Source organism: Euleptes europaea, chromosome 16, assembly GCF_029931775.1.
Source record: "Euleptes europaea isolate rEulEur1 chromosome 16, rEulEur1.hap1, whole genome shotgun sequence".
NCBI classification, from domain to species: Eukaryota; Metazoa; Chordata; class Lepidosauria; order Squamata; family Sphaerodactylidae; genus Euleptes; species Euleptes europaea.
In genome coordinates this window covers 21120624-21145208 of record NC_079327.1, presented here as the reverse complement: position 1 = coordinate 21145208, position 24585 = coordinate 21120624, and the positions used below count along the sequence as shown (strand labels likewise).

At 43.5% G+C, this 24585-nt stretch overlaps 1 protein-coding gene across 2 annotated transcripts in view; it reads right to left on the bottom strand.

Moving 5' to 3' along the window:
- Positions 1 to 24585, bottom strand: part of FARP1 (FERM, ARH/RhoGEF and pleckstrin domain protein 1) — a 176089-nt gene that overhangs the window by 39028 nt on the left and 112476 nt on the right. For both annotated transcript variants that reach the window (XM_056861737.1, XM_056861738.1), the window contains exons 6-12: positions 22536 to 22650; positions 21256 to 21403; positions 20637 to 20732; positions 16438 to 16601; positions 10877 to 10945; positions 9141 to 9216; positions 6562 to 6802 (exon numbers count right to left, since the gene is read on the bottom strand). In XM_056861737.1, the coding sequence (XP_056717715.1) occupies positions 6562 to 6802; positions 9141 to 9216; positions 10877 to 10945; positions 16438 to 16601; positions 20637 to 20732; positions 21256 to 21403; positions 22536 to 22650 (909 nt within the window). The remainder of the gene's footprint in view (positions 1 to 6561; positions 6803 to 9140; positions 9217 to 10876; positions 10946 to 16437; positions 16602 to 20636; positions 20733 to 21255; positions 21404 to 22535; positions 22651 to 24585) is intronic.

The following is a 24585-nucleotide window of genomic DNA, read 5'->3' as shown; positions in this document are numbered from 1 at the left end:
CGAAATAAAAGAAGTCTCTTTATAACACTGTTAAACAAATGACAAGAATGAGAATGAAGATCCCAGTATTCTTTAAAAAAAAATAATTTGCCATTGCTTTTTAATTGCACAATCAGATATTATTTAAAAGGTATAAAATGCACCAGGAAAAGTGGTGGATAAAGAAAGAACTAAAAATTTGTGCATTAGTGGATTGCTTTTGGTTCATGGTTTAAGTCAGATGCATATCAAAAACAATGGTGGGAAAATAAAGAACTGGGGTGAGATATTCCATGCCTTCCCCAAAACAACAAAATGCTTTTCTTGGATCCGTCTAGGCTGCAGCAGGAAAGGGAAGGAGAGGAAGCCCCATTTTGCAGACCAAAAATCTCTTCGGTCGGCAGAGATTTACCTTGGGATCCAAGCAAATGAGTGAATGGTGGTATGAGCATTTTGGTTCAATTACTATAGAGGGAAACCGCCATGAAAAGTTGTCTCTGGCCGTCCATATTACAAGTAGCAACTTCTGCTGCCATTCACAAATGCTCTTTTACGTGCATTTCCAACATGAGTTTTATTAATTTCACTGGGGGAAGAACCATTATTGTGTTTGAGCTGCTTTTACTTATGTAACATAAAGCTCATCTTTCTCTAATGAGAAACCGTGTGAGAGACAGCGTGAATCCACTTGTTTTCTAGAACTCAGAATGCATTATTCTCAGAGATATCCCTAACCTCTGCCTGTGGTTTACTTAAAAAAAAAAAAAAATTTACCACGGTTGTGAACCATCACTAGGGTAAAACTATAATGTCAATGACCATTCTGAAAACAGTTCTGTCTAAGATAGCTGCATTTATGTGTGTGCATGTGTGTGTATGTGTGTGTGTGGGGGAATATGTCAATACAACTCAGTTAGGTGCAAATTTCCTGTTTCACTAACATCAATAAAAGGTGAGTTGCTTTAAAAAATATTTTGTAAGAAGCTTCCTAACCTGTAGCACCTCCTCCCCTCCCCCACCCAAGGCACAGGACACATAAAAGGGGTGTGTAACATTTTAGGGAACGCAAGGATGTGAAGACAAGTGGAACGTCCCTCCCTCTACCTAAAACAAATCACAATGGGAATCTCCCTGCCCAAGACACTGCTTTCTTCTAATGATAATCTCCCTATGTGTTTGGGAAGGGGATCAGATGTCTTCCTTTAATGCCAGTGTTGGATTAATAATCCAACCCAATCTGCAGAACAGGCTGCAAGCAGCCAAATAGGAGAACCTCCGTGTTCAACATTCAAAAAGTCTGAAGAATTTCACTGAATGAGTAAAGCAAACCCTCCCAATATGCGCTCATGTTCAAAAGGAAACACCTTTAAATGCCAGTTAAAAGCGGGGGGGGGGGGGGAGAAGTAATGTATGAACAGCTACGCAGACAGAATCTACCCGGAAAATCAAAGTCTGCGAAATGACTTTGTCCACAGACTGCAAAGCATGTAAACGAGACTCAAAGACAAAACTGAGGAATCATGCTTGGGAAAACAAGAACATGACTTGAGGGTCATTTTACATATTCTATACTATAGAAGCTGCGATAAAGGGACGTGTGAGCAAACTGCATCTGCTCTTCCTCTTTTCCACAAGACCCAGAAATCGGAAAGCAGTGCATCTGCTTGACGATGGGACATAATATCTCATAGTCCTGAGGGAGAAACCCTCAACACTCCTTCTCATGTGAGACCCAGAAGCCCGGAGACAGGAGTTCTCCCACCTACTCACAATTGCCCCCAGCTTAGAATTTCTCTTAGAATCAGTACAATTTTTGTTCACTTTTGAAGTAATTTAGAACTTGATCCTAATGAGACAAAGTGGATTGAATATAAGCAAGAAGGAATACAACGGGCAGTAGGCTGTAATTTCCCTCCCCATATTTACAAGCTGCAATTAGGGATCTGGATCAGCTTCATGTGATGCAATTAACATCTTATCTAGGGGTATAATGTTTAATGTAATGATATTTTTAAGAGGACATGGGCATGATCTATCTGAAAGGCAACGCCAACTATGATTAACAGTGGGAGAAACGGAATCGTATCGTACTGCTTCATTATCCCCCTGAGATGATGAAACTGAGATGATGAAACACACGATTTGCAAAAAAAGAAAAGTTGATATTCATAGTTTGCAGGAAATCAGATGGCTTGTAATCTAATTATGTTATATCAATTAACAGAAGCTTCTGTTTTAAAAACCAAGAACATATCACCAACTTTTTAATATAAAGCAGTCCCTGTAAAATTTGGTCAAACATTTCAACTTAATCTTCATGTTGGAAGGAGTGTGTACGAGAAGGACTTTCGCTATGGCTGGATACTTGGATCTGCTGAGTGCATCAGCTTCCCAACCAATGAGCTTACACTAGCGCTGTCATTCACACATTACAAAGGAGAATGGATTTTTAGCCAGTGGTTTGCATCTAATGAACTGTGAGCAGAATGAGTTCATGGAATGCATCTCTCCCCATTTCCCCGGCAGCCCCCTGAAAAGCTGCTCCCGAGGGTCAGGGGGCGCTCAGAAATAGGGCAGCATGCCACACAACAAGATGAAGCTGTGATGGACAACCAGCAGAAATGGCCCTCCTCTCCCCTCCTGCACGAACTTTTGTTTCATCTGCAAAAGAGCTTGCACAAGGTGGGGAGAAAGGGGAAATTTCCCCTCAAACTGCGGCCCCCTATGTTGCTTCTGTTCCTAAGGGTCCCCCAACCCACAGGGGCAGCTAGGAGCCGAGGGAGGGGAGATATAGAAGTCTGTTCCACAAACTTATGCCAACTATGGTTCTTTCCTTCCAACTCACTGAGATCAATCTCCTTGTCAAGAAAATGTAGAAGCGGTGTTCACCTAGAACATAGCTAGTATGTTAGAGACGAGGAAGTAGAACACAAAACAACCAAATAGCCTTAGTTCCACAGATTGTACCATAAAGTAATAAAAGCCCTAAGGGAAGCATATGTGAGTGAAAGAGTGAGGGCATATGTGTTTGTAGGGGAGTGGCTGCTGAATATTTGGGAATTGATGAGAGTTGGATGGAGAATATGTATAAACACTAGTCAATGTGCACCTTCCTCTGGCAGGATGGAGAAATACGCATGTAAACACCATATTTTATTAGTCAACGTCTTGCCTGCTGTCTAAATAAATATCTGAACTGTATCATCCGATGCCCGTACTATGAAGAGATTTGTGGCAAATTTATCCAGCCTTGGATTGACAGGCTCTCAGATAATCCGGAATCGGAGCGGGCAAGGAAGCTGCTCTCAGATGAAAATCCAAGGGTTTCTGTTGACACTGCTAACTTTTGTGCTGCCGCGTCCAAAATTAGGCACAAATTGTTGTGATCACCTGCCTTATTATCTATGTACATAGTAATGTCCTCTTAGGATTTTATGTAGTCTGCAGTGTATTTTATACTTGGAATTCCTGGTTTTAATGTTAAATGTTTTAATGTTTTTTTGTATATGTTTGGCTATGTGCAGTATCAATAAATGACTGACTACCTGAACTGTATGTGTATGGGGAAGTATGAGTTAGTAGTGCAGGAATGAGCAGGAGGAGAAAGGAGACCAGATTCTAACAGTTAAAACATGTCAGTGTCCCAAAGGAGTGGGTGGCATTTGGCAAAAGGCCTCTTAAAAGGACGAACTCCTTTGGGTTTCGTTAGGATCCTGAAAATCCCATCCCTGTTAAAAGGTAGTTTTCTAGCCCCTCGTTGCAAATGGATGCTATGTCAAACATTTTTGATGCAGTCTTCAAAGGGCAAACAAGTTGCCCGTCTATAGTCCATTCTATTCTGAAAATAAGTGAAATACCGAAGAGAGCTAAGCATCTATAAGATGAAACTCTTATTAACATATTCTTACAACCGGCTCAATCATTTAACACATCTCAATTCAAGGCATCAGAAAAAAATTACACACATATTTATGTTTTCTTGTATAAAATCTAACAATCTAAAACAATTTAGAAAACTGCAGAGTTTTTTTTTTTTTAAGGTACGTTGTTAACTGGCTTTTCTGATTTCAGGTTGACAAACAAATATTTAGAGCCAACTATGTTCAGCAAAACTTGTCCCTTAGTACTTAATTCTGATAAACTCCTCTGAATATATTTAACTGACAACATTTATGTCTGTACCAATTAAAAAAACCCACAATATTTAACAAGAGCAGTAAGGCTACTGGGCAGATAATGGATATATCTTGCTGCCTGGAAGAAAACTTCCCCAAGTACAGGGTTAAATTCTCACTAGCCTCTTTCTGAATGTTTTGTTTAGATCTCTAAATTCTGACATCTAGCAGACCATATGAAAATGGTGACCAGAACATTATATACCTAGGCAACATTCAAAGACAATCCGGCCCGTTACCAACTGTGGCTGGGGAGATAAATCACAGATTTCCAAATGACGATATGTACATTCGGCAAAGTCTGAGGGCTTCCTCTAGCCTAAGGAGCCTTCCTCCAACTCAACTAGCTCTTCTATTAGAGGAAGAGCCTTTTAAGATTGAGGAAGTCTCCTTTGGCTGGAGGAAGGCTTCCAAACGTTGCCAAACCAAGTGGCTGAATAAACCCCGCTACTGCTGCTTTTCCGAAAGGGCTGATCTTGATAGAACTACACGCTCAGAACCCATTTACACTCACAACTCATTGTCGATCTTCAGACACATGTGCAATTGGGTCAGATCGCACGTGCACACAAATTTTACCAACTGCACCAAAAGTAACCTTGTAATCAACTTCTGTAAATTATGATGACTGATATTTAAACGAGGCATTTAATAGTTGCAAGATAATTTCAGCTGAGCTAGCTTCCCCGTAAGAGTGTTTAAATCCAAATTCCTCCCATCTATCTTTTTAAATTAACATCCTCTACTCTTCAGTGTGCTAGACAGGAGAAACCAACTATTTAGCCGACTGAATAAAAATGCAGTGGCTTTTGACATTTCCAGCACATGAATAAACGTGGAATTAAGACAACCAAAATATAGAAGTAGTTCTTATAAAAAGACGTCACCAAGCTCTTTAAAAAAGAAGATTCACTTAGATTTTACACTGAATATTAAATTTCTTGCATTTTGACTACAGTGTAAAAATTCTAACTGTAAACCTACGAGGCACTGAATAACAAGCTCTCCTTCAGAAGGAGAGAAAAGCACATATGCATACCATAATTTCAAATCATGGTGCTTCCCCAAACAACTATTCCACTTCTCATGTTACCTACCCTGCCTTCACTCCATTAAATATGATACACAATTAAGACTATACAGTTTTCTCCTCTTCATGAAGAGTCTAGCCCAAAGGTGACCAGAATCTCCTTCAAAATCCACACAACACTCTTCGATTTCACTGCAAACTACCATCACCGCCACTACTACATCTAGTAAATGCTCCTTCTAGTTTTCAGTAGGGCCATGAGTGTGCTGACATACTATGTTTGCACTCAGTCAACAACCCTCCAAACCAACGAAAAGCACTGGGAAAGTCCTCAATCTGAACTGGGAAGCCCTACTCATGTTCCTTAGCAACCAAAGACATGGACACCGTCTTCATCGCCAAGGCCCTCAGAAGCATCCTCCACCTCTTCATCTAGCTGGAGGGTGCCAAAGGAATACTTGTTCCTAGACGTGGGAGAAGAATTCAGCACTATGGGATTCCCAAACACGAGAGGGTGGGTGAAAGGATTGACCATTTCTGAATCAGAATCACTAGACTCTGTCCCACTGCTCGTAGACCCTTCCATTATTTGGACACTAGACATATAATCCATCATGCCCCGGGCATACAACGTTTGCATAACTGGACTTTGCTTTGGCTGTCCACAGGACGGCACACCATTTGCCATACTCTTGCCATCTAAAGGGACCCCTTTAACTATCCCCCCCGTACAGTGTCTGTCCGGCCTACATTCTTGACCAGGAGTTGAAGTCACTTGGCTCAAGATAAATGGATCTGTTTCAGATCTGTTGCATGCATTGTGAATCCTTTGCATGTGAGCCCTCTGCAAGACTGGGGAACACTTAATATAACCATGGCAGTTATATGTACAAACATCATCACTTTCAGACTTAGCCCTGCAGTTACGCCCATTTTCCGAGGTACAGCTCTGGGAACCTGCTCTGCTGAAACTCATGCGAGGACTGGATCCTTTGCTACCGGAAGGCAAGGGTGTGGCCAGTGGGCTACGGGTATCTGGACCCCTGAACATTTCATCAATCAGAGTGCTGTGCCGCGGGATTCTGGGGCTCCCCCCAACATAGAAGGACATGCTAGCAGAGCTGCTGTCATTACAATCTTGGGAGGTCTGGTGGGAAGACTTTACAGAGGCGGCCGAGGAATCCCTATACCTGTTACGTTTTTCATCCCTACAATCGACATAGGCACCACTGGTCGAATCACCCTCATAATTGTCATTTGTTTGGGAATGTGACCGGGATATTTGCCCTCTGAGGAGGTCATACTCGCTATCTACGTCACTGCAGTCAATGAAAGGAATTGAGGTGCTACTGCCACGAGCAGCTCGGGATGCAGGACCTGTGCTCGGCTGCTGTGCCTGAGGTCTACTGTGCTGTGGTCTGTCCTTTACAACCTCCTCCTCTTCCTCCATGGTGGCCATTGCTGCCCTGTCCAGCCTCCTGCCTTCCTTTGGGCTCTTCTTTAGGGAAGGGCTTGCCCGCTGCCCGCCATCTTCCACCGAGACTTTCAGTTCTTTCCCCTGCCGGCAGCTCTGCTCAACCGGGGAATCGGCACTGTCGCCATATGTAAAACTACAGCTCTGGAAAAAGAAAAGGGGGGGGGGGAAGAGAGGAAAAGGTAAGGCAGGATGAGGGCGAGAAAGCAAATCTGGGAGCTCAAGGGCTTTAATAATCATAAGTGTCATAAAGGACTGCTCTCACTCTTGACAGCACAACTGATGATGATGATGATGAAGAAGAGTTGGTTTTTATGTCAAATTTCTGTACCACTTAAGGGAGACTCAAACTGGCTTACAATCACCTTCCCTTCCCCCCAGCAGGCACCCTGTGAGGTAGGTGGGACTGAGAGAGCTCTAACAGAGCTGTAACTTGCCCAAGGTCACCCAACTGGCTTTGTGGGTAGGAGTGGAGAAACAAATCCAATTCAGCAGATTAGCCTCCGCCACTCGTGGAGGAGTGGGGAATCAAACCCGGTTCTCCAGATTAGAGTCCTCCACTCCAAACCACTGCTCTTAACCGCTACAACACACTGGCTCTCTGATCTCATTCTTGACAGCACAATTGATTGATTAAAGCTTTCAACCCTAGAAGAGGCGACAATTCCTCTGACTTCCAAAATCAGCAGCTACGCTGCAAGGAGAGCTCCTCACAGAAAATACAAACTCAAAAGTACCACTGCAGATAGGCCTTTGGGTACCGAGCTGCTGGACTCCCGTGATCCAAGCAGATGGTGAGATGCTTTACTTTGCACAGAACAAGTTTGTAAAATTCCACCCTATTGCACTAAAAGGAATTGCCGGTTCACAGACCAGAGAGAAAGCAGCACAACCATTAGAAAAACTAAAATGTGATCTGCAGCAAACGATGACATAAAGGATCTAGGTAATATAAAAGTAAGAGCCCCGTGGCGCAGAGTGGTAAGCTGCAGTACTGCAGTCAAAAGCTCTGCTCACAACCTGAGTTTGATCCCAACGGAAGTCGGTTTCAGGTAGCTGGCTCAAGGTTGACTCAGCCTTCCATCCTTCTGAGGTCGGTAAAATGAGGACCCAGGTTGCTGGGGGTAAAGGGAAGATGATTGGGGAAGGCACTGGCAAACCACCCTGTAAACATAGTCTGCCTAGTAAACGTCGGGATGTGACGTCACCCCATGGGTCAGGAATGACCCGGTGCTTGCACAGGGGACCTTTACCTTTTACCTAATATAAAAGTACCGGCCCTGGCAAAGGCAATAAATTCAGGTGACAGGTACCTGCAGGTTTCAAAAACCATAAAAGCAAACTTCATTACATGGTAACGGAAGTGCTGTTATCAGCCAGCCTGATTCGTCCAAAGACCTCTTTCTCGAATGGATAGTTTTTAGCAAGAATGCTTACGAGGGGCGTTATTATAGAGGTCATCTTTTCATTAGATGTTTTGCTTTTCACTTACACGTTACTGAAATTCCACCAAGTCATTCTCTTCCTAAGAGCAGTTTCTAGGTGACACTATTAAGCTGTCCCTGGAAGCAGCAGGTCAAGACCACAAAAAAGTTAAGAGGTTGGGCTCTCTTGTTTTTAATTAGAGTTCTGGAAATCAGGACTGGTTTTGGGGCGAGGGAGGTGGTGGGGTGAGGGAGGTGAAAATGGAGCTGCTCCTGTAGCTATTAAACAAGTGGGCAAAGTATGGAATGATTTCTTCTACATTTGCAGGAAGCAGGATGGGGTATTGCTAAAGACCACCTTTGGGCCAAGCAGCTCTTTCCCCCCTCCATTAACCCTCCATCTATGGCCTCTGCTGCTACCTATGAATTCATCCCTGATGTACTCCACAGTTCTTTGCCTTTAATCCTAAAGAGGAGGGGGGAATGCTAAAATCCTTTCCAAGTATGTAGATTGTGTGCCAGGACCTGGATGGCCCAGCCAAGCCCGATCTCATCAGATCTTGGAAGCTAAGTAGGGTCAGCCCTGGTTAGTATTTGGATGGGAGGCCACCAAGCAAGTTCAGGGTGGCTATGCAGAGGCAGGCAATGGAAAACCACCTCCGAATGCCTCTTGCCTTGAGAAACCTATGGGGTTGCTCTGGTTGGCTGCGACTCGTCATCGCTTGCCACCGCATGTAGATTATGTACATTAAAGCATACCTGCATAACAGATTTAATTTGCCAAAGACCAGTATAGGAATTTGCTGGACACACAGCTTCAAATGCTTGTTCTTTAAAGCACCCTAAAGTCAAACCTTTTCATAGTGCTTGTGCTTCTCTGTTCATCTGGGAGCCTTCCAAAGCAGAGGAAAGAACAAGGAGGCTTAAAGCCACGGGGTGGCTATTCAGTTTGGCCTTTCCTGACGCTGAGTTATGGTGCGCAATACTGAACGAGGCTCGGAAAAGACAAAAAGCACTACCAGTCCCTTTTGCTTGCAAAAGCATGAAATATAACTGACTTGCGTTGGCACCTCTGAATGCTGTCCGGAAGGCTTTGCGGTCAGGCTCCTGACAGAGTGGATCTTGCTGTGTTTCCTGGGGAAAGACAAAAAACAAACATTTTTCCCCCCAGCAAAACCCGTGCAATACTCCCCACCTCCACGCATCCCACTGGGTGAATAATCAACTGCAGACAATTTCGTATCAAAGCAAAAAGCTCAAGCTTCAAACAAAAGTCTTGCCCAGAAACAGATTTCCTCTCTGCTGGTGAATGCGCCTGATATTTTAGAGAAGTATGTGCTGGGTAAACATCATAAAAGGAAAAGGACAGGGCACTAAAGCAGCGATGCTCTTAGGGCCAAAAGATGACTCAAAACACAAACCTGTTGCTAGGATCATTACACAATTTAGCAAAAACACTGAACACGCTGAGACCCAGATGTGTTTGGAAAGGAGTTTGGCAACAGCCTGCGGAAATCTACACCCTTCCATCGGCTAACATTTTAGTACTGCTCACCGGCTGTGTTAAGCGGTGGCTCAGATCTTTTATTCTTTGGTCTCCTTTGCTTTTTATTGAGGAAAAAATAATAATATATAGTTATTTCTGACAGTACAGGGTTTAAAAATTGAAGTATGGGGAGGGGGAGACAGAACAGGCTTCCTCGGGAGGTGGTAAGCGCTCCTTCCCTGGAGGTTTTTAAGCAGAGGCTAGATGGCCATCTGTCAGCAATGCTGATTCTGTGACCTTAGGCAGTTCATGAGAGGGAGGGCATCTTGGCCATCTTCTGGGCATGGAGTAGGGGTCACTGGGGGTGTGGTGGGGGGAGGTAGTTGTGAATTTCCTGCATCGTGCAGGGGGTTGGACTAGATGACCCTGGTGGTCCCTTCCAACTCTATGATTCTATGACTGCTTGCTGGCAACCTATTCTGCAAAACACCATGTCCTATTCATGAAGAGCAAGAACAGCTGGCTTCACAGGGCGAGGAGGAAGCTAGTGAAGGCTCCAGTATCATTCACGGCTGGTTACAAGACTCAAGTGGAAACCAACCAGTTTTCAAGTAGCTGCTATTTTTGCAGACCTAGAGTTATTGACATGACCAAAACAAAGGAGAAACTAAAGGGCCATATAGTTCCCAGACTCAAAAGCAGTTTAGCACCTAACTGGAGTAACAGGAAGCGGACACACACACACACACACTGAGACATATTGTTTTTCTGTACCCACACTGCTTCTTTCCTTATGTAGACCAAGCAGGCTGGGTACAGCCCACAATTTCACGTATCTTTCCTTTGGCTAAAAGGTCAAAGTAGTCCCCTGTGCAAACACCAGGTCATTACTGATGCACGGGGTAATGTCACATCACAACGTTTACTAGGCAGAGCCGAAAGGGCATGTGAGTCCCTCCCTATTTATTCTGAAGTGATCTTAAAAACAACTACTCCAGTTAAATAATGGTGGATTAGAGCAAAGGTTCAGCTGGTCCAACATCCTATTTCCCAAAATGTCTACCAAGATGTTGCAGAGAACCTTGAAAGCAGGACATGGAAACTGGACCCTTGTTGCTGTCCCCCAGCAAGCGGTATCCAGAGGTACACTGCTTTGGAACATGGAGGTTCCATTTGATCATCATGGCAAATATCCATTGACAAGCCTATCCTCCATGCGTTAGTATAAACCCACGTTAAAACCATCTGAGATGGCAGCCATCATTCGATCTCTTGGCAGTGAAGAAGCTGTTGAATAGTTTCTCTGACCTTTCAAACTGGACTTTCTTGTGCCCTCCTTCTTTAACATAGTCAAGAACCTGCTTCTGAGTTCGGCCACTGTGAAGAAGAAAACAAACAAACCAAAGTTAAATCAGCTAAACTGGTTAATAAAGCACCTTCTAATTGTACTGTGCCTATTTCAGGGGACAGAGCGACTACAAAGTATGTTAGTTTTGGAATCTGATCTGGAGAACTGGGTTTGATTCCTCTCTCCTCCACATGAGCAGCGGAGGCTAATCTGGAGAACTGGGCTGGTTTCCCCACTCCTCCACATGAAGCCAGCTGGGTGACCTTGGGCTAGTCTCAGTTCTCTTTGAACTCTCTCAGCCTCACCTACTTCACAATGGGTCTGTTCTGGGGAGAGGAAGGGCGGAGGCTAATTCACCTGATTAGCCTCTGCAGCTCATGGAGTGGAGACTCAAACCCGGTTCTCCAGATCGGACTTCACTGCTCCAAACCACCTCTCTTAACCACTGCACCACACTGGCATCTGTTTTTGGTGCCTGTCCGGAAATGCAAAACTGGGGGGGGGGATGGAGAAGAGATGGCACTGTCAAACACTTGGCAGGCCAGAATGCATGGGCGGTGGGATTAAACCCTGGCTTCACGCACTGCACCACAAGTACCAGCTTTCAACAGCCTGCATAAATGCCTGACACAGAATTTAAAACTCAGCGCATTGCTTCAGAAGACCCAAAGAGCTGTTAACATGAACTAAGGCAGGGTGCATTTAAAATAAGTCCAGAGATATAATCTAACCAACTCTCAAATGTTGAGAATGAAACTTGATAACCGGGAATGCTGCCCAGTCACTCTTAAAGAGCTGAAAGGTTTAAAGCAAACATTACGAAAACTCTTGTTTCCATTTGAGCCAATTGTCATGTTTGACATGTACTTAAAAAGTGCTCCCTTGTACTGTATATTCAATACCTTGTCGCCATAAGCGTCTATGCTCAAACCTCCATTGTAAATTGCTTCATGTGCAGCTTACTTCACACCGTTTCTTATAAATGATACAAGATCCATTCAGGAAACTTATGTTACTCTGCATTCACTTCATCATATAGGATGACATAACCATTAATTTATATACCTGGGACGGATTCCCTGTTTTATGCCCTCTTCTTCCCATTCCTTTTTTGCTGGGAAACAGCACAATGTCGTATTAATAATGGCTGTCAACTTCCAAGAACAGTTATTTAGAAGAAGAAGAGCCGGTTTTTATATGCTGACTTTCTCTACCACTTAAGGAAGAATCAAAGCGGCTTACAATCACCTTCCCTCCCCACAACAGACACCCTGTGAGGTAGATGAGGCTCAGAGAGTTCTGTGAGAACTGTGACTACCACCCAGCTAGCTTCATGAGGAGGAGTGGGGAAACCAACCTGGTTCACCAGATTAGCGCCCGCTGCTCATGTGGAGGAGTGGGGAATCAAACCATCACTATTAACCACTATGCCACATTGGCTCTCTTTAAATATTTATACTCCACTTTTCTACCCAATGGAGAGCCAAAGCAGCATACACCATCGTTTTTAGTTCCTCCTTTTTATCCTTACAAGAAAAAACCTAGGAGGGAGGTTAGGCTGAGACACAGTGCAACTGGCCCACAGTCACCCAGCGAGTAGGGATTAGATCCTGGGCCTCCTAGTCCAACCACTATACAACACTGTGTCTCTGGAAACTGTTGTTCATCAAATTTTCACTATTCAAACTGCTCCAGCTCAGAAACCTTTGGACCAAAAATCTTCCTTGCTGATGCTAACCAACCAGAGTCTTCATTTTTTTAAATTCCCTCACCTAGAGATTGTAGGGGACAAATGTGCTCTGCTGGGTTGGGCTGCAGGCACACAGCCAACAAGCTGCTGAAATCATGCCAACTCTGCCTGGCTTGGTTCCCTTTGAGGGAGTTCATATCTAGATTGAAAATGTGCTTCGCTGTTCAGAACAGAAATATTAAATTGCATCTTTTAATAACAGTCAACGTATTCTGTGTACTCATTTTGCTCCTTTCCATAAGAACATAAGAAGAGCCATGCTGGATGAGACCAAGGCCCATCAAGTCCAGCAGTCTGTTCACACAGTGACCAACCAGGTGCCTCTAGAAAGCCCCCAAACAAGACGACTGCAGCAGCACCATCCTGCCTGTGTTCCACCGAACCCAAAATAATAGGCATGCTCCTCTGATCCTGGAGAGAATAGGTATGCACCATGACTAGTAGCCATTTTAACTAGTAGCCATGAATACCCCTCTCCTCCATGAACATGTCCACTCCCCTCTTAAAGCCTTCCAAGTTGGCAGCCATCACCACATCCTGGGGCAGGGAGTTCCACAGTATCTTTAGTTCCACAGTATATTTAGGACATACGCCACCCCTTTCTCCCCAGCCTAAATTACACTATTGCCTTTTCTGCCATATGTACATACAGGTTAGGTATCCCTTATCCGGACTGCTTGGGACCAGAAGTGGTCCGTATTTTGCATCTTTCCATATTTTGGAATTTTGACATATACATAATGAGATATCTTTGAGATGGGAGCCAAGTTTAAACATGAAACTCATTTATGTTGTATATATATTTTATATATACTTTATACACATAGCCTGAATGAAATTTTAAACAAAATTATTAATAATTTTGCGTACACTGAACCATCAATGGCGCTGCTGAGGGCCTGTGAGTAACGTCTGTATGCCAGCTCAAAATGTCTAGTTTTTGGATCAGTCCGGATATCGGATGTCCGGATAAGGGATACTCAACCTGTACATGTAGAAGCCAGCTACTAAATGTGCACGTGGCATGAGAAACATAAGATATATTCATCACGCACAATGCCGTGTGTGCAGTTCTTTACAAAAAACTGATATACATGGAAGAAATTGGCCAAGCGCGGGAGACCCTAAAAAGGTTAACCCCTGTGAATAAAGCAGAGTACTCTGTACACTATCAAAAATATATAAACCAAAACTATGCATTAAGCAACCATATAGAACTAGTATTCAGCTGGTAACAAACCGTGTATAAAACGCCCCTTTCCTTTTTGGCAACGAACCTACTTTCATAAAGGCCAAATTAATTTTTTTTACTGAAGAGTCAGATAAAGACAGTTTCATATTTCTAGCCAGTTGAGGAAATCGGAAACAAAAATAAGTGCTGATGAGACAGAGAGATCTCATTGTTCTACTTGCAATTTAAAAAAAAAGACCCTGGAATATAGCTAGTCAAATGTTAATCTCTTATTCAAGTCTTCAAAAAGGACTGTGATACTGCTTTAAACTAAACAGGCTGGGATCCCGTGAACATCTGTGCATGCTCAACAGTCCCTCCCATGGAGTGCACTCTTGTTAGGGTTGCCAGGTCCCTCTTTGCTCCCAGCGGGAGATTTTTGGGGCAGAGCCTGAGGAGGACGGGGTTTAGGGAGGGGAGGACTTCGATGACATAGAGTCTAATTGCCAAAGTGGCCATTTCTCCAGGTGAACTGATTTCTATCGACTGGAGATCAGTTGTAATAGCAGGAAATCTTCAGCAAATACCTGGAGGTTGGCAGCCCTACCTCTTGTGCTAAAACCTCAGCTTGTGCAAGGGCCTACTGAAAACCACTGTCTTTGCGCAAATGGAAGTTTTAGAGGAAGAGGAAGTGTGTCCTGTAGCAGAGACTATCTAGCACATACAGAACATGTTCATAGGATCCAAGCCAATGCAAATATATAGGCTCAAAAATCTCAGTAGACAAACAACTTAAAACAGGAAAGGCAAACAATCAGATATGGACATACTGAGTCAAACCACTAGTGCTTCTAAGCCTGACTCTTTGGCAACAGATTTTTAAAGCAGCTGTCCAAGAATCCTCAAGATCCTTTTCTAGCTAGAGAAGCAACGACTGAACCTGAGAGCTTCTGAATGCAAATTATGCTCTCTACCACTGTGATATGGCCCCTAAAAAGCTACAGTGAACATTTATTCTCAAATACTTATTTTAGATTGGGGGGGGGGGGAGAATCACGCAGCAAGCAATAAAATGATCCCTACTTGTTAAAGATGCACCAGGCAGGCTTTTATTACGAGACTGAATACATTTCTAGGATATTCGGTGAGAAATGTGGAGATCAGCACAAATGACTACCACAAATTACATGCTTCAAAAAAAAATGCATCCTCAGCACTTCCAAAAATACGCATGAAAAGCTCAGTATGCAAAAGAAACCCGTGCAAGTCCAGCTGAAGGTGTACTGTGAGGGGGACACAAAGGAACAAACACTTTGACACAGAGCTGGGATAGCAAATGACATGCTGAAGACCAGCACAGATGTAGCTAGAAAGGAATAATGTTGTTGTTCCTTTGAATTACTATCCAGATACACAATGTAGTTACCATTAACAAAAGCATTAAAAGTAACTCTTTGTACTATACACAGCATACAAATCTACTCCCCCTCCCACCCCATAATTAGAAGAGATTCGTATCTTAAATTCTCCTCCCTTCACATATGGTGCCAGCCCAGATACGACCAGCAAATCTAAACAAACAAACAAAAAGTTTGGCTCCAGGCAAATTCCAGAAGGTAAGAATACTGCTTTGTATTCTCGTAATTCTATGAATTGTTCATCAAGTCAACAACAACATTCACAAGGCCTCATGAGCAACACTACACAGGGGCATTTAAATTAAGGACATCACCATTTTTATGTGGCTGTGTATACATGGGGGAGAGGGGGGGAGAGAGAGAGATTCCTTCCAGTAAGCCAGGGGTATCAAACTCATTTGTTACAAGGGGCCGGATATGACATAAATGTCACTTGGTCGGGCCATGCCTCGCCAGCCCAGATAGGGACTGGGGGAGTGGTTGCCTTGTGGGCCGGATAAGAGCTCTCAAGGGACCGGATCTGGCCCACGGGCCATATGTTTGACACCCCTGCAGTAAGCAGTGGAGGCATCAGGAAGGCGAGGCAGCTTGAGGACTTGGGAGAGAACTTCGTGGTATCACTGCCCTCTAGATCAGGGGAGTCAAACATAAGGCCCGGGGGCCGGATTCAGCCCCTTGAGAGCTCTTATCCGGCCCGCGAGCCAGCAGAGGCAGCCAACCCCCCCGCACTCTCGATCTAGGCTGGCGAGGCATGGCTCGGCCACCACCAAGTGACATTTATGTCATATCCGGCCCTTGTAACAATTGAGTTTGACACCCCTGCTCTAGATCCTCTATTCCCTGGAGGGAGGGGTATTCCCAACATCATTTTCCCTAGCCTTAGAAGAGCCGCAAACAGCAGCTGGGACAAATTCTAACCTTGCTGTTTGTATTCTGTGTAAACCTCCCTGACAGCAAACCGCTGAAATGTTTAAATACATAAACAAATGAAGTGAGCGCTAGTATTCTGAATCCACTATGCTTTTAGGAGGCCAACACTTGGCACCTAACTGGAGAGGAGGATGTAAAATGCAAACATGAATCATATCTCCTCCAAAAAATTCAGTCCCTTTTTCATCACCTTAGGACTAGGGAACACAGCCTTTGGGTATATTTGTATAGTAAAAAAAAATGATATCCTACCTGAACCGAAAGGATGAACCTCTAGTAAAGAGAACAGGTTTGGGCTTTGGTTTGGGTTCCTCAAAGAGCCTGAAGAAGGCATGGTGTTCCACACAGATCTTCCAAAAGGCCTTGCAAAAATCCCGGTTGGCCATCAGGAATTCTAGTGTGTCCTGGAAGGAGCTCTGAAAGAGAATGGAAATAGGCTTGAGTTGGAATTGTGGGAGAAGGGGGGATATGTTGTAATCATAGAATAACAGCGGATTTCCCCCTCAATATTCCTTTAGTTCATGCAGATTGTCTCCTTTTTAATTTAATTTTTTTTATGGCACAGTGTTCAACCTTCTCAAATGAAGTCCCAACACCTATTCCACTAGACTGCAAAAATGGAGACCATTTCGCATCACATAAATTACTGACATGGAACAAAACGGTGACCTATTTTTTGGGAACTCTTTTAAGAATGAAACTGAATTCACTATCATTTTTTTCAGACAATGTAATATCTTGACAGGATGCAGCTGAAAGGATGCCTACTTGTGTTATTCTTTAGAAGAGGAAAACACATGATAAGCTATAACTTCCCTGAGATGTCATTATAATGGCAGTATCTTGTATGAAGCCCTTCGGTTAGATCAACATGCCTGTCTCCAATTTCCTAAAGCGGTCACTTAAATCATTTCTACTGCTGACCTACTTCACCTCCCCCCAAATCCTGTTATCTGATTTGACTGCAAACCTGAAAACATTTGTTTTGTGTAATGTTACAGGGTGTGCGACAGGCAATATTTTAGAATGGTAAGAACTTTCTGAGTCATGAAGGCTCATAGGAAATAAGAGGCTGCCTTGGTTTTGAATAAGCAGAACAGACGCTTAAGCAGAGTCACAAAGAATTAGGTTAGTTCTCATTGTGGTAGTAAAGCTATATCTGGCCTGTATCATGACTGAATGTGTGTGTGTAAAGTGCCGTCAAGTCGCAGCTGACTTATGGTGACCCAGTAGGGTTTTCAAGGTAAGAGACTAACAGAGGTGGTTTGCCATTGCCTTCCTCTGCATAGAGACCCTGGACTTCTTTGGTGGTCTCCCATCCAAGTACTAACCAGGCCTGGCCCTGCTTAGCTTCTGAGATCCGACAAGATCAGTCTATCCTGGGCCATCCAGGTCAGGGCTCATGACTGAATACTCCTCCATTAAAAACAGTCTGTCTACACAGAAAGCTAGATGTCAGAAATAAAAATCTAGCTAAACCTTCCCCCGACATCTATCATTTTACATGCAGGGAAATCTCTATGCAGGTACTTTCAATCTTATTAGTCTCTCGTCTCAATCAATCCAACAGAGACACTGAATTATTAAGCAATATTTTTATCCCATCCTTCCACCAAGGAGCTCTGGCTAGCTCAGATGGTTCTCCTCTACTCTATTGTATCCCCACAACAGTCCTAAGAGGTAGTCTGTGAGAAAATGACATTTGCCAAATCTAAGTTTTCTAAGTCATTTTCTAAATGATGTTCATGGCAAGTGAGAATTTGAACCTGGGTCTCTCCAGGCCAAGTCCAAAACTCTATCCACTAAACCACACTTCTTCTGTGAGAAACAAGCCTAATATTGTGTATACAACTAAGCATGTATCCTCTGATTTGGCTGATTGCTGTACAGGGAATTATGTTTGTTTACTAACTAATGAAAAAAATGAATTGAAAAAGCATTCATTGGTGTAATGTAAGCAAACGAATAAATGAAAAGCATTTTGTTCCTCTGTGTTTTGCGGCTTAACTGTGTTACATTTTCATTTAATTGCCTATAAAACTTATCTTCTTGACACTGGGCAGAGAAGATCCCTTGGGCTGAGGGGCCCAGTTCTGAAAATTTCAGCTAAATTGGATGGGAAACAAACGTGTTGCATCCAGAAACACTTCCCATTAAAATAAAGTAAAAAGGAATCTAATCATGAAAGTGAACCTGTAAAATAACATGAGACTGAATGAAGCACTTGAAGCAAAAATACATACATTTTGCTCTCAGTGGAGATCATTAACATGGTAGAGAGAGGAGAAATATACATAGGACCTCAGAGAGCTGGGAGAAAATTATTTGTATCCAAGACCAACCTAAATGAACACAGCCAAGCAGGGTCTTAAAACTGTACAACAGACCTACAAAAACAGTAAATACAGCATCCCTGGATTAAATAATCATTCCCCCCCCCAAAGACTCATCTAATATCCCAACTTCTTCTTCTCCATTCATCCACTTTCCAATTTCATCAGGCTTAACTCTTCCGCCTCTCAAATTTACCTTTGGAACCAGGGTGTTTTTTTACAACCATTTAAAAGAAACATTTTTTTGGCTGATGGGGTAGCACTGACAATATGGAAACAGCTGAGATCGAAACAGCTGAGATCGAAACAACAGGATTTTGGGGTACGTGTGGACCGTTAAGTTAAATATGAGCAGCCAGTGTGACGCAGTGACAAAAAAAGCTAATGTGATCTGGGGTGCATCAACAGAGGCATAACATCCAAATCACAAGATGTCATAGTTCCGCTGTACATTGCATTGGTCAGGCTGCACCTGGAGTACTCTGTGCAGTTCTAGAGGCCTCACTTCAAAAAGGTTGTGGACAGAATCAAACGGGTGCAGAGAAGAGCAACGAGGATGATCAGGGGCCTAGAGACCAAGCCCTATGACGAAAGGCTGAGGGGAATGTGTAGTCTGGAGGTTGAGGGGGAACATGATTGCACTCTAAGTATTTGAAGGTCTGTCACTTAGAAGAGGGCAGGGAGCTGCTCCTGTTGGCAGCAGAGGATAAGACTACCAATAATGGGTTTAAATTGCAGGAAGAAAGGTACCGGCTGGATATTAGGGAAAAAAATTAACAGTAAGAGTTGTTCGATAATGGAATCAGATACCTAAGGAGGTGGTGAGCTCCCCCTCCCTGGCAGTCTTTAAGCAGAGGCTGGACAAGCACTTGTCAGGGATGCTGTAGGCTGATCCTGCATTAAGCAGGGGGTTGAACTAGATGGCCTGTGTGGCCCCTTCCAACTCTATGATTCTATCGGAACCTTGGATACTCATTGTGAGGGTTCCTTCTGCTCTGAGGTATGGAGGGCATCTTAGAGCTTGGGTGATTCCCACTTGCTGCTTAGGGAGGCAGGACTAAATTTTTAGCTTCCTGTCTCCCTCTCAGACTTCCCGAGCTAAATCACAGGAAGGAACAACTATAGAAAAAACAATCAACATAACATTGAAGATCAGGTAAGAACTCTGAAACAACAGTAACAGATAAGGAATATAAGACACAGGTAAGCAAAAGGATTTACTGATTCCCTATTTTTATAGTTCAGACACTTCTCTTTTTTTTATTTGTTTGTTTGTAGATGTCTTTGTATGCTCTTGATCTTCAGACTGCTTCTGTCACAATGCAGTGAAGAGTTGTAAGAGTTCAGACCTCACTCCTAAACTGTCCAGCCCATTTTCCTGATTTTCCTTCTTCTCAGGTGGGCAAGATGCCCTCTATACCTCAGAAGGAACGTTCACGGTGAGTATCCAAGGTTCCGTTCTCTCTCTGAAAAGGAGGGAATCTTGGTGTTATGGTGTAGGAGGAGAGTTGAAATGTGGTGTTGGAGGAGAGATTTATGTATACAGAACTGTCAAAAAAAGGGGTTCTAGATCATATCAAGCCTGAACTCTTCCTTGAACCTAAAATGACTAAACTGAGGCTGTCATACTTTGGTCACATTATGAGAAGACAAGTCACTGAAAAAGACAATCATGCTCGGAAAAGTGGGAGGCAGCAGGAAAAGAGGAAGACCTAACATGAGATAGATTGACTCTACAAAGGAAGCCAAGGCCCTCAGCTTGTAAGACCTGAGCAAGGTTGTTAAGACATTTTGGAGGACATTAATTCATAGGGTTGCCATAAGTCGGAAGCTACTTTATGGCACTTCACACACTCACTCACACACACAAGCTCCTGTCAGAGCCCAAACCTTGAGACAGGAAGGCCCTTCGGCGAGTAGGCAAGGATCCATCTCTCACATTTTTTAAGCAGTCCAGAGCCCATTGGGGATAGAGAAGCCAGCACTTGCATGTCAGAAGTGAAGAGATTTTTAAGCAGTCATCATGATTTCAGAAGTCAGTCAGGTATGTGAACAGTGGGAAGGAGTTTTCCAAAGGAAAATGGCTGGCTGTTCTATACCGCTATTCCAAAGACTTACATTGACATCTGGCCGCAGCTTAATAAGAAAACGCTTCCTCTTAAAGCTCAGCTTTCGAACTTTAGCCCAGTTGAAGGCATTAATCTTGGTGTGACCCTAAAAACAACCGATAAGAAAAAGCATTATTTGTATATTTTCCAAAAAAAGCTCATCAATAAAAATTAAAGTCGACTTTTACCTGTCATTCACTACTCTTACAATACACTTTGAATAAATCTGTCTGCTTATTCTGCCCTAATCGTAAAGGCAATTAACACTTACAATGACCTAGATCCACTGTTTTGCTCAAGTCGGCGATAATCAGTTCCAACCCCCATTCTGGACAGAGGGGACATTTTCATATGAACATTGGGATTCCCAGGTGGCACTGTGTTACTCCAAATATGTCACAGTAACGTAAGAGGTGGTTTAGGAGACCCCAGTGGCAACGTTTCCCCCATATTCCCAGGGTCTAGCAAAAATGGGTTGAGATATTCAAGGCCATAAAGTTTTGCCACAACTGGACTCCAGCACACCTGCATCTCCTAAGATTTGTATTCAAGGCTAATCCAAACCAACTTCCATGACCAAGCAGTCTCTGGGGTTGTGCAGTTTAGATTGATCAGAGCCGTTCACATACCTGAAACACCAGAATGCCCGTATGGGCAACTGCCAAGTTGATCTTTGTTCCTTCTCTGTCCTTGGCTGGATGCAACCGGATTCCATACATTTCCAAACGGCGGGCAATCTCAAGCAGCTGGAAATCTGATTCTGCTGGTGTTTGTCCACTGGAGGAAAGATAATTGGTTTTTACACAGGATGAAGCAAGTTGTAAGGATCATTATACAGATTTTCATGCCAGATGTTGCTTCCTGCTCAAGCTTGTATATACATTCACTGTAAAACAAGACTCCAGCAACCTCTTTCGCCATTTCTATGACTTCATGCAAAACATTGTTGCATCTGTCTGAAGTCCAAGCGTACATACACATTTTGTAGCTATCTGCTGAACAAGCAACTACCGTGTCTGATCCATACCAGTAGTGGTTCCCAGACTTTTTGGGCCACCACCCCCTTGGTTCCACAAACTCAGCCCGAGCGCCCCCTGCCCAATCCAACAACACAGTTTAAGAGGCCCACCTCTAGCGCCCTCTGCTGCCCCCTTGCCTCTTAATGCCCCCCTAGGTAATCCCACCACCCCCAGGGGGTGGTACTGCCCACTTTGGGAACCACTGCTTACCAGTTAAATGCCAGCACTAAGTATGGCTTCACAAGGAACAGGAAGCAGAGCCGTCTCGTGCTTTCTGTTTTTCTCTCACACTGCCTTGCCCCCAAAATAATTTTGGATATTTCCCCCCAGCTTGGAAGATGTCCTAATGGTGAAAGACTAAGACCTTTCATGGACAATTGCATGATTTTGTATGTGATTCAATACCAAAGTGTGTTTTCTACCCCATTAATGTAATTACTCTATATCACTGTGAAACACTTCTATGAAACAGTACAAAAATGGGCAGGCATTGGTTTGTTGTTGATGTGTCAGTAGTCTGAATTATTCAAAGAGAGCTGCCTTGAAGGTAAAGTGGGGCATACATTTGAAAACAAAAGACAAGCAAAACAGAGACTCATCTCGGCTTTGTTTCCTAGTCCAACTCCCTCATGTGGCCTTTCTGCCATGAAATCTCTATGCCACTCCAAATCCCTCCCCCAAACTCACTTCTGCAAAATCTTACTGCGACCTCCTCAGCTTTCCTTTTCTCTGGTTTAGGTATCAGATAGCCCTCCACCATTCAATCATTACTCCTCTGTTATAAATTCCTGACCTCCCCACCTCACCTTGCTGCTTCTTAAGTTATAAAACAAAAACCCCACGTTGTGTCCCTTACTGTACCACTCCATTAGTAAATACGTAATACTTGCATATGATTACGATGAAATTCCATGATTTTGTCTTCTAATGCTTCTTGCTGAGGTATATACTTGTTCTTTGCTAAGTGTTCACGATCGACGGTTTCATCAAAATCCCCAATCTCAGCTAGAGGCGCGGGGGGGGGGGGGAGAAAGCATCTGCTTAATAGGTGTAAATGAAGAAAGGCCCATATAAGATCCACTCAAATGAATGTCCAGCCCTTTGCGTACTAATTCAAAAGGTCCACTGACATCAAACAGATTCACTCTGCTTTTGCCTGCATGCTTATGCACAACATGATTCAAAGACATAAAAGTAATGGTAAATTTGCTGGAAAATGCCATTTTTACGCTAATAAGGAAAGGAATGTGTTTGTTTTTAATCACACTTGGCAAAGCACAGAATATATTAAACTCAAGTCCATTTAAAACTTATGCAGGCAAGAGCCAAAAATCTCATACCAAATTTCAACCTACACTCACCACCACCTGTATCAAACAGAAAAGCACTGGAAAACAGACAGAAGGCTCTGAATCCCAGTGGTTGGTGATCACAGGTCCTAATTCCCTCTCAAGCCCACACACCCCCTTTTTACAGAGTAATCAGAACCACAATGAATACTGATGCTAAAGAAACAAATGTCAAATCCCTTTTAAGTGTTGTTATGGTTTTGACCCTGACATTTAGAAATGCAATAGGCAAACGGGAAATCCGGAATACTGTTGCTTTTGACTTGACAGCCTGGTTTCAAATCCTGGTTAAGCAGGAACCCAGTTGTTTTTAACAACAGCTACCCTTAGTTTTGCATACACAACACACATGTGTACGGAGCCAATGTGCATGGAAATGGAACAGGAGTGAGCACACCAGCTCTCCCCCCTTCTCACCACCAAGCCAGCTCTGGCCCTCCTATATGCGTTCACCTCAATTGGGAACAGTACCTATGCCCCTCAGAGAGCTCTACAATGAACAAATGCAAACCTCCTGGTGGTCCCTGGCCCAAATAAGAAGAGTTGGTTTTTATATGCCAACTTTCTTCCTTATGCCTATTCTTCCTTAAATGGTAGAATCCAATGGGCTTATAATGACCTTCCTTTCCCCTCCCCACAACAGACACCCTGTGAGGTAGGTAAGGCTGAGAGAGCTCTAGGAGAGCAGTGTCTACCCCAAGGTCACCCAGCTGGTTTCATGTGTAGGACTGGGGAAACCAACCCAGTTCACCAGATTAGCCTCCGCCACTCATGTGGAGGAGTGGGGAATAAAACCCCGTTCTCCAGATTAGAGTCTACCGCTCCAAACCACAACACTTAACCACTAAACCACGCTGGCTGGTGTCTGGCTGTCTTTGACCAGGGCCAGGACTTTTCCAGCCCTGGCCCCTGAAGGGGTGGAACTCCCTTCAAGTGACATCAGGGCCCTGCAGGATCTTAGACAACTCAGCAGGGCCTGCAAGACGGAGTTGTTCCTATGGTTGAGGACAGCTACGTGTTAATATTTAAGCTGGCCTCGCACACACACCTGGTTCCTTATTTTATAATTGTTATTATCAACAGAACTGGGGCTCTGGTTTCCTGAGTGCTGCATCTACCTTATGATTTTAGCCATGTGTGTTCTCTTTGTTTCCTTTTTAAAAAAAATTCTGAACTTGGATGTTTTTACAGATTGTTTTATTGTTTTCATGAATTTATATGTTTTTATGTTGTTAGCCGCCCTGAGACTGGTTTTGGCTGGGAATTGAGGTCAGGGTGCAAAATGAATAAATAAATAAATAAATATCTATGTGCACACTGCAAGTCCCTGTGCTTGGTAATGCTCATCTTTGAACATTTATTTATTTATAGTCCGCCTTTCTCACTGGGACTCAAGGCATACAGAGAAAATCAACGCAACCAACAAGATGAGACATTCAATAAATGAAATAGGATTTGGGTTGTAGAACCAGCCAGAAGTCTAAAAAACAGAACTGAAGCAAAGGGTATGTGTTAACATGCCATATTAAATGATGCAAAATTACACAATAGGATCCAACCCACATCAAACTATACACAGCAGTGCAGACCA